This window comes from Panthera pardus, unplaced genomic scaffold, assembly GCF_024362965.1.
Source record: "Panthera pardus isolate Hobbes unplaced genomic scaffold, ASM2436296v1 HiC_scaffold_27, whole genome shotgun sequence".
Classification (NCBI taxonomy): domain Eukaryota; kingdom Metazoa; phylum Chordata; class Mammalia; order Carnivora; family Felidae; genus Panthera; species Panthera pardus.
The window spans coordinates 343,889-360,382 of NW_026526843.1; the positions used below are offsets into that span (position 1 = coordinate 343,889).

The 16,494-nt window shown below is 35.6% G+C and overlaps 1 protein-coding gene across 1 annotated transcript in view; it reads right to left on the reverse strand.

Annotated features, from left to right (window-relative positions):
• Positions 1-477: 477 nt before the first annotated feature.
• VAMP7 (vesicle associated membrane protein 7) overlaps positions 478-16,494 on the reverse strand; it is a 57,739-nt gene continuing 41,722 nt past the window's right edge. The window contains exons 6-8 of the mRNA XM_019439225.2: positions 7,014-7,081; positions 4,354-4,446; positions 478-750 (exon numbers count right to left, since the gene is read on the reverse strand). Of these exons, the coding sequence (XP_019294770.1) occupies positions 682-750; positions 4,354-4,446; positions 7,014-7,081 (230 nt within the window). The 3' untranslated portion in view covers positions 478-681. The remainder of the gene's footprint in view (positions 751-4,353; positions 4,447-7,013; positions 7,082-16,494) is intronic.

Consider the following 16,494-nt stretch of genomic DNA (forward strand, 5'->3'; position numbering starts at 1 on the left):
AAAGAGAGGATATCAAGCTCTGCAAAGTTTGTGAATGGTTAAAACTTTCTTCCTGAAAGTGAATACTAGGAGGACAAGGTTACATCTGTGTGTTTCTAATGGGCTAGCAAAATGTTCCCCATATGACTGAAAGAAAATGTTTAAAACTTTACCTGCACGGGCTCCTGGAAACAAGCAGCACCAACAAATTAATTACAATTCCCCAAGTAACAACAATTCTCCATTTATATTGTTTTCAAGCACCTAAAACTCTTCAATAGCAAAAGACATTAGGATGAGATGTTAGCAATGCTTTCTTTTGAATACTGTTGTGTGCACAAACAAAGTTCATCCAAAGTCTTAGTAGACAGTGTTTAAGACTGGTGGTTTCTACCTTGGTGATAGCTTTGTGCAATTGCAAACAAAAATGTTTCTCTAAGCAGATGACTCTAGTTAATGAACTAAAGAAACAAAAGCCTTTTTAAGGCTACTGCTGCAATAAATGGTTCAATCTGAAGTGCACTGGAATAAACTGGACAAAGATAAATCTGGAAGCATACAACAAGATTAAAAAAAAGAAATAGAAGAGAGTTGAAGAGACTGGCAGACACCATCTGTCAGTATTCAAAGGCTTGAATCACATGGATTGCTTTTAACTCCTTGTTCTCTCATATCCTTGGTTAATGATAACTTTTCCTTGTTTTATTTCTTCACACAACTTGGCCATGTAAATCCACCACAGAGAGGTGACACAATGATATAGATGAACACCTAGAGGGAGAGGGAAGGCAATTTGTTTTCTTGAATCTATCATAGGCTCATAAATAAGATATAAAGCAAAGCAAAAACCTATTAACAGATATTAGTTCCATTACAGTAGCAGTTGTGTAATAATATAATACACCAACCAAGTATTTTCAAAGGTAGAAGGGGAATTAAAATGATCCTTTTTATTATAGCTCTCACACGTTTGAATTCCACTATACTTTCTTCATTGGGAGAGAAAGCACTGGAGTTGTTTCTCTTCACTAGGAACCAGGCAGAATCAAGCTACATGAGTTAACTCTCATGAAACATCATTAATTATCAAGATCGCAAATTATCATAATTCTCCTGAAGTGTGATTTTATTATGAGCACATTTTTAGGTTTTATACATGCATTGCTTTTCATTATTAGGATGATTAGAAATATTTAAAAGTATAAGGAGAGATTCTACATCTACATAATCTATGAGCAAGAATGTTATGAAACTTTTAGTGAATAATGATATAATTACAATTACCGAATCAAAGGAAAGCTGACGATACAAGTAACAGTAAAAACACTAGTCCTATTGTAGATGTGTTAGCTTTTTAACTATTGTAATTTTAAAGTATGATTTTTTAATGGTATATGCTTGTTCACATTACTAAATTCCAAAGATATATTTATTTTAAAAATTAGGTTCACTGCATTAATTTAGTCATTTGTCTTTCTTTAAATTTCAACTTTTTTGAGATCTTTAAGTGGCTGATTTCATTACTCAGTGCCTGGAAAAAAATACATTTATGAATTCCATGCTCACTTCCAAAAGTCAGCAGAGTGTTTTTGCCTACTCTATAAATGTCAGGGAGGGGGATGGTTTATAGCAAATTCTGGCTATTAATGAATAGTTTAAACTCTACACACACACACACACACACACACACACACACACACACACACACAGATATTCCAATTTGACATGAAGTTGACTATTTGCTACAGACGAAATATAAGGATTTTTAAAGCTAAAGTACAATATATTAGGTGACAACAGCTTTTGGGAAAGACTGATACTGCATTAAGAGCGGTGCTATGCATGTAGTAAGTAATCAATAAATACAGTCTGAATTTAACAATAATCTAGCTTTATAAATCAATCTAAATTCCCAGACCCAAGCAGAAGGAAGAAGGCTAAACTAAGGAGCCTAGAATGTGCCACCTGAGTATCCTGAGCAAGGAAACATTCAAGGCCATGGCACAATTTCCAGTAGAACATCAACAGATCGATGGCTGCCCTTCTCTGTTAGGTAGATCCAGCTATCTAAACTGGAGGTCTTTCAACAGGGGGTCAAGGAAAAGTGGAGCTGATTCAGAGGAATCTGCTCAGAATTAACTTTGGGCTTCTGCAAATGGCAACAGGATAGGGAGAAAGGCTGCTTTGCCCAGCCACAAACTACCTTCAATGTAAAGCATCTTCCTCCCACTCTCCTGAGAGCAGCAAGTCTCAAACTTTTGGTTCAGAACCTCTTTATACTCTTAAAATTTATTGAGGATTCCAAATAGCTCTTAAAATAAAAATAACAGACCCATTAGAGATAAACATAACTATTTTTCTCCAAGGTCAGTTTTATGTGTCAATTTTGCTAGGCTACAGCACACAGTTACCCAATCAAACACAAATCTAGGTGTTACTGTATTTTGTAGATGTGATTAAAGCTCATATATCAGTTGCTTTTCAGTAAAGCAGATTATCCTACATAATCTGAATTAGCCTAAATCAACCAGTTAGAAGTCCTTAAGGGCAGAGCTGAGGTTTCCTTGATGAAGAAGAAATTATGCCTGTGCATTACAGCTTTGTTCCTGCCCCAGAGGTCCAGCCTGCCCTTCCTGACAGCCTGCCCTGAGGATTTTGAACTTGCCTAGCCGTTCCCACCATAGCATAAGCTACTTCCCTGTGATGCATATCTTAATATATATCCGGAGAAATTCAAGGAGATGGTACATCTGTTACAAGGACAATTCCATGGAAAAAAAAAAGTTATACTAAGAATAATAAGAGTTCTTAGAAATTTAAAGCATGGCTATGAAAAATAAATACATAGAATGAAGAGAGCTGAAAAGAAAATTAACTTGCAGGAAGAGTGAACTGAATGATTCTTTCAGAATGCAATGCAAAAAGGAGTTTAAGCATATTAAAATGGTTACCAGACATTTAGGATAGTTCAGAGAGGTCCAATTTATTTTTACATAGGGGTTACAAAAGGAGAACAGCATATAGACTCATTTATATTTATAGACAAGAGAAATACTAGATAAGAGAACTACTAAATAAACATTATGAAACAGAACTCATAATGCATTAAAGGAATACTACACAATAGCCACTTAGTATTTTATCCCAGAAATGAAAGGATAATTTTAAGTACGTTTATTAATGTAATTCTTTATATTAATATTAAATGTAGATAGTCATATTATTAATTCATTGGGAACAGAAATATCATTTCCCAAAATTAAATGCCTATTCCTGACTAAAACTTTAGGCAATCTAGAAACAAAAATAAAATTATTTAACTTGAAAATAAAAATCTAACAAGAATTCATTACTATTACTCTTAAAAATGAAATATTAGAAGCATTCCTATTAAAACCAGAAACTAAAGATACCACTGATACCATAATTATTCCACATTGCTAGTAACTTTAAATTATATATATATATATGTATACATACTTATATGTAATTACACAGAATTATATATAATGTGCATGTATAAATTTGATGAGGTTGAAATTATTAACAGATGGTATCATAATTTACCTATAGCAGGGGCCAGCACATTACAGCCCATGGCTTGTGAGCTAAGAATGGTTTTTATATTTTTAAAGGTTTGTTTTTAAAAAAAGGATATGTGACAGAGACTACATGCAGCCTAAAAAGCCTAAAATATTTACTACCTGGCACTTTACAGAACGTTTGCTGACTCCTGACAGAAGAATCAGAATACAGAATAAACTGACCAACTACTATAACTAATAAGAGTTATGGAAAGTTGCCAGACACAAAAACAGATTAGAAAAGAAAAGAGAAATAAAGAAATGGAACATGCAATCAACTAGAAAATAGAAATGTAATTAGAAAATATGGAGTCAATTACAAAATGTATTTTTTTAAATACAAAAGGAGAGAGAGGGAGACACAGAATCCGAAGCAGGCTCCAGGCTCCGAGCTGTCAGCACAGAGCCCAACACGGGGCTCGAACTCACGAACCGTGAGATCATGACCTGAGCTGAAGTCGGAGGCTCAACCGACTGAGCCACACAGGCGCCCCACAAAATGTAATTTTAAAAGAACGCCATTTCAGTAGTGACAAAAACATTAAATATCCAGGAATATTTGGAATGCCTTGTATGACTCCTTACATATAAACATTCTCAATAGCAAGATGAGATGTAAGTAGAATATTTTGGAGTGAATTCATAGCAAAGCCTCTTCTTGCTCATGTGTCTTACCACGGAAAGTTATATGTAGCTCATTTCAGAGTGCTAACAACTGAGAAAGAATTCCAGCTTCGAACTTCTTAAAGTTTGAAAAATAAAGTAACACACTATAATGCCAAAAACTTACGATTGATACGATGATGATGATGATAGTGAGCTTGAGATTCTTCATACACATGGCTCGTGCAAGATTTCTGCTGGTTGTTTTGAAGGTCACAGACTAGGGGAAAAAAACATGAATTATTTGATCCCTGGCACTGACTGCATGACTGATTTGTAGTAATTTCTGTAACATTTTACTTTCATTAATCATGTTGAATCAAGAATTTATTACTGTCATCACAGGTAGAGACTAGCCATTCATAATCACTAGTTCTCAGAAGCAGGACTCTGTCAGGTATACAGTAAGCAGTATGAGCCCACTGGAAAAGCTTCACCCCTTTTTCTTCTCCACCAAAGTAATATGCATGGTGCCAAGCATCAGAAGTGGTTCTTCCTGCTAGTGTGAAAGCCTTTCCCTCTTTACGCTTTTCCAGTAAGAAAGGTTCCCTCTAAGTCAGTTGTTTGCAAACACATTTGCCTGTTCTGCCTAATATAATCGTGGGATTTGAGCCATAAAAATCTGTTCAATTTCCACAAGAAGGTTATGTATTTACTTGTATGAGGCCCAAAACCCAAGGACCTTTGCTTCATCCATTATCCATTTTCTTCTGCAAGAGTGACTTCTCAATAATTCCCACCAGGACACAAACAGTTTAAAACAACCGAACAACAAAATTCCCTAATAGCCCAGCAATTCCACTCCTAGGTATATACCAAACAAAGTTGTATGCTCAAGTTCACCAAAAGTGGAAGAAACATTTCAATTATACATATACTTCAGATACTCAAGAAGGTAGAGGAAAGTATGCATCTGCAAAGGAAACATGTGGAAGATCTAAAAAAGAACCAAATCAAACTTGTAGAGACAAAAAATATATGAGGAGGGAATAATAACAGATTACAAACCACAAAAGAAACGTAATAGAAAGTATCCGAAATGAAATGCAGAAAGAAAAAAGGCTGAAAAAATGAACAGATCAATGGGACAAAATAGAGAATCTAGAATTAGAATGGAATCCCAACAGGTGAGCATGGATAAACAAATTGTGGTAGGTAAATTTATACAATGGAATAGTATAAAACAATAAAATAAACTATTACCACGTGCAACAATGTGGATGAATCTCATAGGCCTAATAGTGAAAGAGGCCAGAGAGAAAACAGCATATAACATATGAATCCATTTCTATACATTTAAAAACAAGCAAAACATCATCTAGAGTGAAATAAGTCATAAAATGGCTACTTCTGTTGGGGATTATTAATAGGAAGGAGCATGAGGCAGCTTTCTGAGGTATTGGAAATGTTTTTCATCTTGACACAAGCAGTGGTTACATAGGTATAGATATATGTGTAAGACTACTGAATGGTACACTTGCCGCACTTTATCCTATATAGGTTATTCCTCCATAAAGAGAGACACCTGTTAGTTAATTAGTATCTTTCGTTATTCCGGGTCACACAGCCAACAAAATTAAAGACTTATTTGGAAAGTACAAACTATACTAACACTGGCCAAACACAGACTGTTCTAGCTAAATATAGGGCAATCTTCATAGATTAAGAATTTGGTCTGCAGATCTGGAATCAGATACTTCTTTGCCCCACAGCAATGGGTGACAAAGTGAGCCATTATAAAAACCTGGTATTCTGACTTGCTGTATGGTACCGCCCTTCCTCCAATTTCCATGTGCTTTGACTGAAATAAAACTATTATCCTCCTAAGAACTATTGTTAATAGATGTCTCTATAAAACTAACAGTAACAGTAAACATTGAAATAACTCTTATTTTGCACCAGATACTGTGTTAGGCATTTTGCATGCATTACCTGCTTTAATGAGGTACATCTCCATTTTACAGATGATGAGGACTGAGGCATAGAGAGGTTAAGTAATTTGCCTAAGATCACAAAACTACTAAGTGGCAAAGATGTGATTCATCCCAGGCATCCTGACTGTGGAGCTTGTGCTCCTAACCACTATGATCTAGCTGCCAGTAAGAATAAACATGATTACTTACTGATCCATTTCAAGGTGTAAACTACTCTATATTTAAATTTGTAATTGTGTAGACCTAAAATTTAACTGATCTCTGCCCTCCATCTACTCACATCTATTCACTGTATATCTATCATCTTTTCCTCAAAACCTTCATCCACTTTCCGGATGGAAAGTGCAAAGACACATATAACTGTAGCATAAGTAGGGCTCATTGGCCCTTCCCAATATCAAATGACTCTTGCTTGATACAATGAAGGCTCAAGCTGCCATGGTCAGCAAGAAAGAGACTGAACTGTTCAGTTTTCATGATTCATGCTGGCTCACAACTGGCCTGCATATTTGTTTCATGTTTCACAAAAATGTATAGAAACTGGTATATGCTGCTGAGCTAAATTATAAAGGCACCAATCTAAAGCTTTACAAAACTGTTTCCATACTGTATATTGAGTATATTCCCCAAACCAAAATTTTCTTAATGGCTTCTAATGGCTTGTGGCTTTTATTCTATACCTATACCTCATTATTATCCTCATCATCACAACATTATCACATAATGGAGGTTAGAAAGGAAAAAAAATTGCAAATTATTAAATTTAACATATTTCCCTATTATGTTAGCCATCAACCACAGTTTCTCTACTTTATTTAGACCCTGAAAAAATATTACCATATCCCATACTTACCGAATCCACAAGATTTTCTGTTTTATCTATCAATAATTCCAATCTTTCTCCTCGCTGAGCTACCAAATCTGAAAATGTTGGGAAAAAAACCCAGTAAATATCATTTTATATTATAAATCTTCTATTTTTGTTTTTAAGACAAATATGATTTTAATTGTAGTTGGTATTCTTGACAACTCATTTACTACAGGAGCACCTTTAAGTAATAAAAGACTTTAGTAAAGCTGACCGACTAAAGTAGGGATTGGCAGATTTTGTTTCTGTAAAAGGCCAGATACTAAATGTTTTAGGCTTTCTGGGGCAAATGGTCTCTGCTGCAATTACTCAACTCTGTCAGACATAGACAATATGTAAACAAATGGGCATGATGGTATTCCAATGAAACTTTATGTGGATTTGATCCAAAGGCTATAGTTTGTAAAGCTCTAAATTAAGGGTATGATTTGAGAGTTTTCAAAAATGGAGCCCTCAACATGAGTGAGAGTTGGACACTTCCAGAATTTCAGTGTGAGAAGTTCCACAGATGCTCTCTCCAACAAAACAACTATAACTTGAAAAATTATGAAAACAAACCACAGCTACCACCATTTAAAGTGTCCTACGGGCATACCGCAAATGGGAGAAACATACACAAGAAAATTAACTAATTCTTAGTAAAAACAGTGAGTCTACAGCATTTGAACCATGACCTGCCCCATCTTTCAGCACACTGACACAGAAGTTCTAGTCCTGGCAAGTAAAGCCAGGAGGCTCTCTTTCCCTCCAGGTCCCAGTCAAAGGCTATGCTTTCTCCCCACAAGGGACAAGTCATTAACATTTCTCCTCCTATCCCACGCTACCCCTAGCTCCATAATGCAAAAGCTCTGTTCCAGCAAGGCACACCTGATAGGCCTGGGTTCCTTTCCTTCACCTACTGCCACACATAGGGCAGAAGCTCTATTGGAAGCTTTATTAGATTACACTGGAGTAATTTATGTCTGGGGGACCTCTTACCAAAGAATACAGCAATTAGCCTGCAATTAGTGGAGGCTGACATCTGGGTGTGACAACAACAGAGGCAGACCAGCTATCAGCCTGACAGGGACATTAGGAAAAGAGACACTCGAAGAGGATTGTGTCATTCCAGGGTGACTGCATACGCTCAAGGCTATTCCCTCTGAGAAATGACATTAGAGGCTGCACACTGTAGGAGAACTCAAGTTCAAAGAAAAAGTGCAGCCCAGTCACTAAGCAAATAAACAACAAAACAACAAACTCTGGAGGATGGGAATCAGTACCCAGAGTACCTAAAACATCCAGTTTTCAACAAAAAATTATGAGATATGAAAAAAAGAGGAAACTGTGATCTACAGGGAAAAGAGCACAGGTTGGAAACTTACCTGGGGGGGGGGGGTGTCACCTATTGGACTTAGCAGTGGAATGATATTTAAAAATCAGTAACAGAAGGAAAGCTTATGGGGTGAAGCAAAAGCAGTTCATAGAAGGAAATTTAAAGCAGTAAACATCTACATTAAAAAGAAGAAAAATGTTATGGACTGAATCATATCCCCCCAAATTCATATATTGAAGCCCCTAACCCCTAATGTGATGGCTTTGGAGATAGGGGCCTTTAGGAGATAATTAGGTTTAGATGAGGCCATGAGGGCTTATGGTAGGATTAGTACACTTGTAAGAAGAGACACCAAAGAACTTACTCTGTCTTACTTTCTACCATGTTAAGACATAGTGATAGGGGCCATCTGCAATCTGGGAAGAGAGTTCTCACCAGAATTTGACTAGGTAGAATATGACTAGGAAGGCACCTTGATCTTGGACTTCAAGCCTCCAGAATTGTGAAACAATGAATTTCTGTTATTTAAACCACACAGTCTACAGTAATGTTTTTATAGTAGCCTGAGCAGAGTAAGAAAAAAAGATTTCATACTAATAACCTTTCTACCTTAATGAATTGGAAAAAGGAAGAGCATACTAAATCCAAAGCTAACAGAAGGAAGGAAATAAAAATTAGAACAGAAAAATTTAAAACACAGTAGAGAAAAACACTAGAGAAAAATCAGTGAAACCAGAAATAGGTTTTTGGAAAAGATCAACAAAATTGACAAATCTTTGCATAAACTGACCAAAAAAAAGAAAGGAGAGACAACTCAAATTACTGAAATAATCACTATCAACTTCACAGAAGTGAAAGGGATCCTAAGAGAATGCTACGAATAAGAGTATGTCAACGCATTAGATAACTTAGATAAAATGGGCAAATTCCTAGAAAGACATAAACCATCAAAACAGACTCAAGAAGAAACAGACAATTTGAACAGTTATAATAGACTGAATAATTATAATTTTTAAATTTGAGTATAGTTGACCCACAATGTTACATTCGTTTCAGCTGCACAACACAGTGATTCAACTTGTTATGCTCTGCTTACAAGTGTAGCTACCATCTGTCACCATATACTACTATCATTGACTACATTCCCTATGCTCTACCTTTCATCCTTATGACTTGTTAACTCCCATAACTGTATCTCCCACTCCCCTTTCCCCATTTTGCCCATCTCACACCATCCTCCCTTCTTGCAGCCATCAATTTTTTGTCTATATTTATGAGTCTATTTCTGCTTTTTTGATATATTCATTTGTTGTTTAGATTCCACATATGACTGAAATCATATGGTATCTGTCTTTCTCAGTATGACTTATTTAACTTAGCATAATACCCTCTAGCTGCATCCATGTAGCTACAAATGGCAAGATATCTTTTTTATAGCTGCATAATATTCCATTATATGTACATACCACATCATTTTTATCCATTCATCTATCAATGAGCACTTAGCTTGCTTCTATATCTTCCTTATTGTAAATAATTCTGGAATAAACATAGGTATGCACATATCTTTTCCAAATAATGTTTTCATTTTCTTTGGGTAAATACTCTGAGGTGCAATTATTGTATCATATGGTATTTCGATTTTTAATTTTCTGAGGAACTGCCATACTGTTTGGACAGAGGCTGTAACAATTTATGTACCCACAAACACTGCATGAGGGTTTTTTTCCCACATCCTCACAGGTACTTGTTGTATCTTGTGTTTTTGATACTAGCCATTCTCACAGATGTAATATGATATTTCATTGTAGTTTTGATTTGCATTTTCCTGATGAGGAGTGATGCTGAGCATCTTTTCATGGGTCTGTTCGCCATCTAGTTGTCTTTGGCAAAATGTCTATTCAGGTCTTCTGCCCATTTTTTAATCAGGTTATTTGACTGGGGCATTGAGTTGTACAAGTTTTTAAAATACATTTTAGATATTAAACCCTTATCAGATGTGTCATCTGCAAATATCTTCAACTGAGTACATTGCCTTTTTGTTTTGTTGATGGTTTCCTTCACTATGCAAAAGCTTTTTATTTTGATGCCGTCCCAATAGTTAATTTTTGCTTGTTTCCCTTGCCTCAACAGACCTATTTAGAAACATGTTGCTAAGGCAATGTCAAAGAAATTACTTCCAGTGTTCTCTTCTAGGATTTTTATGGTTTCAGGTTGCACATTTATTTCCTTAACCCATTTTCAGTTTACTTTCATGTATGGTTAAAGAAAGTGGTCCAGTTTCATTCTTTTGTATGTAGCTGTCCAGTTTTCTCAACACCGTTCCTTAAAGAGAGTGTCTATTCGGAGTCTTTTGTGGTTCCACACAAATTTTAGTTTTAGTTGTTCTAGTTCTGTGAAAAATACTACTGGTATTTTGATAGGGATTGTATTGAGTCTGTAGATTGCTTTGGGCTAGTATGGACATTATAACAATATTAATTCTTCGAATCCATGAGCATGGGATAATAGCTTTCTGTTTGCTTTTGTTGTCTTCAATTTCTTTCATGGACCTTTTTCTAGTTTTCAGATTACAAGGCTTTTGCCTCCTTGGTCAAATTTATTCTTAGGTAGTGTATTTTACTGTATTTTATTTATTTTATTTTGGTACAACTGCAAGTGGAATTTTTTTAATTTCTCCTTCTGCTACTTTAGTTATAAGCATACAAACTACTGATTTCTGAGTATTATTTTTGTATCCTGCAATTTTACTGAATTTATTACCTCTAGTACATTTTGGTGGAGTCTTTAGGGTTTTCTATGTATACTATCATGTCATCTGCAAAGAGACAGCTCAACTTCTTCTTTTACCAATATGGATGCCACTTATTTCTTTTTACTGTCTGCTATGGCTAGGACTTCTAGTACTATGTTGAATAAAAGTGGTGAGAGTGGACATTCTTGTCTTATTGCTGATCTTAAAGGAAAAGCACTGCAAGTTTTACTACTGACCATGATGTCAGCTGTGGATTTGTCATATGGCTTTATTATATTGAATTATGTTCCTTCTAAAACCAGTTTGCTGAGAGTTTTATAGTGAATGGATATTGAATTTTGTCAAATGCTTTTTCCCCACCTATTGAGATGACTGTATGATTTTTATCCTTTGTTTTGTTGATATGGTGTATTTCATTGATTGATTTATAAATGTGTAACCATCCTTGCATCCCCATTATCAATCCTACTTGATTGTGGTAATGATCCTTTTAACGTATTGCTGGATGTGGTTTACTAATATCTTGTCAAGGATTTTTGAATCTATGTTCATCAGGGATATTGACCTGTTTTCTTTTTCTGTGATGTCTTTGTCTGGTTTTGATATCAGGGTAATGCTGGCCTCATAGAATATATTTGAAAGATTTCCTTCCTCTTCTACTTTTTGGAATAGTTTGAGGAGAATGGGTACTAACTCTTCTTTAAATGTTTGGTGGAATTCCCCTGTGAATCCATCTGGTCTTGAACTTTTAATTTTTGGTAGGTTTTTAATTCTGATTTAATTTTGTTACTAGTAATTGGTCTTTCCGATTTTCTCTTTCTTCTTAATTCAGTTTTGGAATATTGTATGTCTCTAGAAAGTTATCCATTTCTTCTAGGTTGCCCAATTTCTTGGCATGTAATTTTTCAAAGTAGTCTATTATAACCTTTTTATTACTTTGGTGTTGGTGATTACTTCCATTTCATTTCTGATTTTATTTATATGGGTCCTTCTCTATTTTTCCTTCCTTCCTTCCTTCCTTCCTTCCTTCCTTCCTTCCTTCCTTCCCTTTCCTTTCCTTCCCTCCCTCCCTTCCTTCCTTCGAGTGAGTGAGTGAGTGAGTGAGTGAGAGAGCACACACAAATGGAGGAAAGGGGCAGGGGGAGAGAAATAATCTTAAGCAGGCTCTGTGCTCAGCAAGGAGACTAATGCGTGGCTTGATCCCACAATTGTAAGATCATGACCCAAGCCAAAATTAAGAGTTGGATGCTTAACTGACTGAGTTACCCAGGTACCCCTTTATTTTTTAAATTAAAATAATTTTATGCATTTGAGTTATTTCAGTATTTAATAATATAATTTTACTTTGAGAGCCATTTAAGGCCTTAACTGTGTGACAGGTGGTGTTTAGCCATCATATAGACTGTTTTGTTTAGTAAACAATCAGGTAATTAGTAAAAGGCATATTTATAGAAACAAGAAAAATATAGATTAATATATAGTATATATATTACATACCAACATGGTTCACTGGCTTTCCATATATATATATGTATATATATATATATATATATATATACATATATATATATATATATATATAAAACAGAGCAAATTACAAACCCAGGGTCTGCCAGTGCTGCCAGTGAAAAGTTTTTTAGATGTCAGGCTTGAAGCATCCTCAAATGGGAGTTGGAACAAACAGCAGGAATCAGAAGGGTTTTTCTGGTTTGTAATCCAAATGTCTGTGATGATCTTTTTGAACGGCCCATTTTAAGAAGGAATTATTAGTATAAATTGGGGAAAGGAGAATGAAAAAGAAAGGTACAACCATCATAAGAGAAGTTTGACGTCTTTCACAGGTTCACAGGAATGAGAAGGCACATTAGTTTGCTCATTAGTTTCCTGTGAAGGGGGTACAGGTTTTATTTTGGATATAGGAGCCCATGAAAAATGCCCCTATAGCTTTACTGCAGTGGGTGACATAATATGACCCAGTATCGCCCCTCCACAGTGATAGGAGGAACAAAGCCAAGAAGGAGATGGCAGGTAAAATTAAATTTCCTCATAACCTGCAGCCCATTGACAGATACTTAAGGCAAGCAAGCACAGCATTTCTCCAGGAACCCCCTATGGTCCTAATGTTAATGCTTTGCTAGAGGGAAAAACAACCTTAGCTTGACAATAGCAAGGCCTCAGGTATCTTAGGAGTCTTCTTTAGCATATCAAAGTCCCTCTGGAGGCCTCCCCTTTGACTGTACCCCCCCCCCCAACTCCATAGTATAAAACCAACCATTCTTCACAACCCCAATGTAGCTCTTTCTGCCCATGGGTCACCTTTTGCACCATAAATGAATGAATGAATGAATACATTTTAATTCCAGCAAATAACATACAGTGTTGTATCAGCTTCAGTTGTACAATATAGTGATTCAATAGTTCCATATATTACTCAGTGTTCATCAAGATAAGTGTATTCTTAATCCCCTTTACCCGTTTCACACCACTCCCCACCTACCTCCCCACTGTTAATCTTCTGTTCACTATAATGAAGAGTATGATTTTTGATTTGTCTCTTTTTTCCCTTTGTTCATTTGTTTTGTTCATTAATTATACAAGATTGAACTCATGGTATTTACCTTTCTCTGACTAGCATATTTAACTCAGTACTATACTCTAGATTGATCCATGTTATTGCAAATAAAAAGATTTCATTATTTTTCATGGCTGAATAATATTCCTGTGTGTCTAACATTTTCATCCATCCATTCATCTATTAATGAACACTTGGGCTGCTTCCATAGTTTGGCTATTGTAAATAAGGCTACTATGAACATAGGCATGCATAGATACCTCTGAATTAGTGCTTTGTATTCTTTGGGGAAATACACAGTAGTGCTATTAAGGATAGTAAGGCAGCTCTATTTTTAACTTTCTGAGGAGCTTCCATATGGTTTTCTACAGTGGCTGCACACTTTATTCCCACCAATAGTACAAGAGGGTTCCTTTTTCTCCACATCCTTTCCAGCACTTTTTTGTTTCTTGAGTTTTTAATTTTAGCCATTCTGACAGGTGTGAGGCAACAGCTTATCATGGTTTTGATTAGCATTTCCCTAATGACAAGTGATGTTGAGATCATTTCAGGTGTCTGTTGGCCATCTGAATGTCTTCTTTGGAGAAATATCTGTTCATGTCTTCTGCCCATTTTTTAATTAGAATATTTGGCTTAAATTTTTAGTGTTGTACAAGTTCTTTAAATATTTTGGAAAAAACCTTTTATCAGATATATCATTTGCAAATATCTTCTTCCATTCATAGATTCTTTTAGTTTTGTAGTTTCCTTCACTGTACAGAACCTTTTCATTTTGATGAAGTCCCAATAGTTTATTTTTGCTTTTGTTTCCCTTCCCTCAGGGGACATTATCTTGGAAGATGTTGCTACAACTGTCAGAGAAAATACTGTTTGTGCTCTTCTCTAGGATTTTTATAGTTTCAGGTCTCACATTTAGGTCTTTAATAGATTTTGAATTTAATTTTGTGTATGATATAAGGAAGAGGTCCAGTTTCATTCTTTTGCATGTTGCTGTCCAGTGTTCCCAACACCATTTGTTGAAGAGACTATCTTTTTCCCATTGCATATTCTTGTCTCCTTTGTCAACGATTAATTGATCTTATAATTGTGGGTTTATTTCTGGGCTCTCTGTCCCATTCCATTAATTTGTATGCCGGTACCATAGTGTTTTGATCACTATAGCTTTGTAATGTAACTTAAGTCTGGAATTGTGACATCTCCAATTTTTTCATTTTCAATATTGCTTTGGCTATTGGGGTCTTCTAGCTCTGTGAAAAATGATGGTGGTACTTTGACAGGGTTTGCATTAAATGTATAGACAGCTTTGGGTAGTATAGATGTTTTAACAATATTTTTTCTTACAATCCATGAGCATGGAATGCTTTTCCATTTCTTTGTGTTATCTTCAATTTATTTCATCAAAGTTTGATAGTTTTCAGAGTACAGGTCTTTTCACCTCTTTGGTTAAGTGTATTCCTAGGTATTTTATTATATTTGGCGCAACTGTAAAAAGAATTGTTTTGTTAAGTTCTCTTTCTGCTGGTTCATTAATTAATGTATACAAATGCAATGGATTTCTATACATCTATTTTGCATCTTGCGACTTTATGGAATTCATTTATCAGCTGTAGTTTTTTGATGGAGTCTTTAGGGTTTTCTATACAGAATATCACATCATCTGCACACAGTGAAAGTTTTACATCTTCCTTACCAATTTGGATGCCTTTTATTTCTTATGTTGTCTGACTGCTATGTCTAGGACTTCCAGTAGTATGTTGATTAAAAGTGGTGAGAACAGACATCTTTGTCTTGTTCCTGACCTTAGGGGTAAAGCTCTCAGGATTTCACCACTGAGTATGATGTTAGCCATGGGTTTTTCATATACGGCTTTTATTACGTTGAGGCATGCTCCCTCTAAACCTACTTTGCTGAGGGTTTTTATCATGAATGGATGTTGTACAATGTCAAGTGCTTTTTCTGCATCCTTTGAAATGATAATATAGTTTTTATCTTTTCTCCTCCTGATGTGATGTGTTACATTAATTGATTTGCAAATACTGAACCACGCTTGTGGCCCAGGAATAAATCCCACTTGCATGTGGTGAATGATTTTTTTGATGTATTGCTGATTTGGTTTGCTAGTTATTTTGTTGGACTTTTGCGTCTATGTTCATCAGAGATACTGGCCTGTAGTTCTTTTTTGATGGCGTCTTTATCTGGATTTGGTATCAGAGCAATGATGGCCTCGTGGAATGAATTTAGAAAATTTCCTTCCTCTTCTATTTTTTAGAAAAGTTTGAGAAGAGCAGGTATTAACTCTTCTTTAAATGTTTGGTAGAATTCCCCTGGGAAGCTGTCTGGTCATGGGCTTCTTTGTTGGGAGTTGTTTCATTACTGATTTAACTTCATTGCTGGTAACTAGCCTATTCCAGGTTTTTTAATGTTTATTTATTTTTGAGAGAGACAGAGCACGAGTGGGGGAGGCACAGAGACAGAGAGGGAGACACAGAATCTGAAACTGTCAGAATCTGAGCTGTCAGCACAGAGCCTGACATGGGGCTCAAACTTGAGAATGGGAAGATCATGACCTGAGCCAAAGTCAGATGCTCAACTGAGCCACCCAGGCACCCCTAGTCTGTTCAAATTTCTATTTCTTCCTGCTTCAGCTTTGGTAGGTTATATGTTTCTAGAAATATATCCATTTTTTTCTAGGTTGTCCAATTTGTTGGTATGTAATTTTTCATAATATTCTATCATAAGCATTTCTATCTCTGTGGTGTCAGTTGTTATTTCTCCTCCTTTATTTGATTGTTTATTTGCATACTCTCTTTTTTTATGAGTCTGG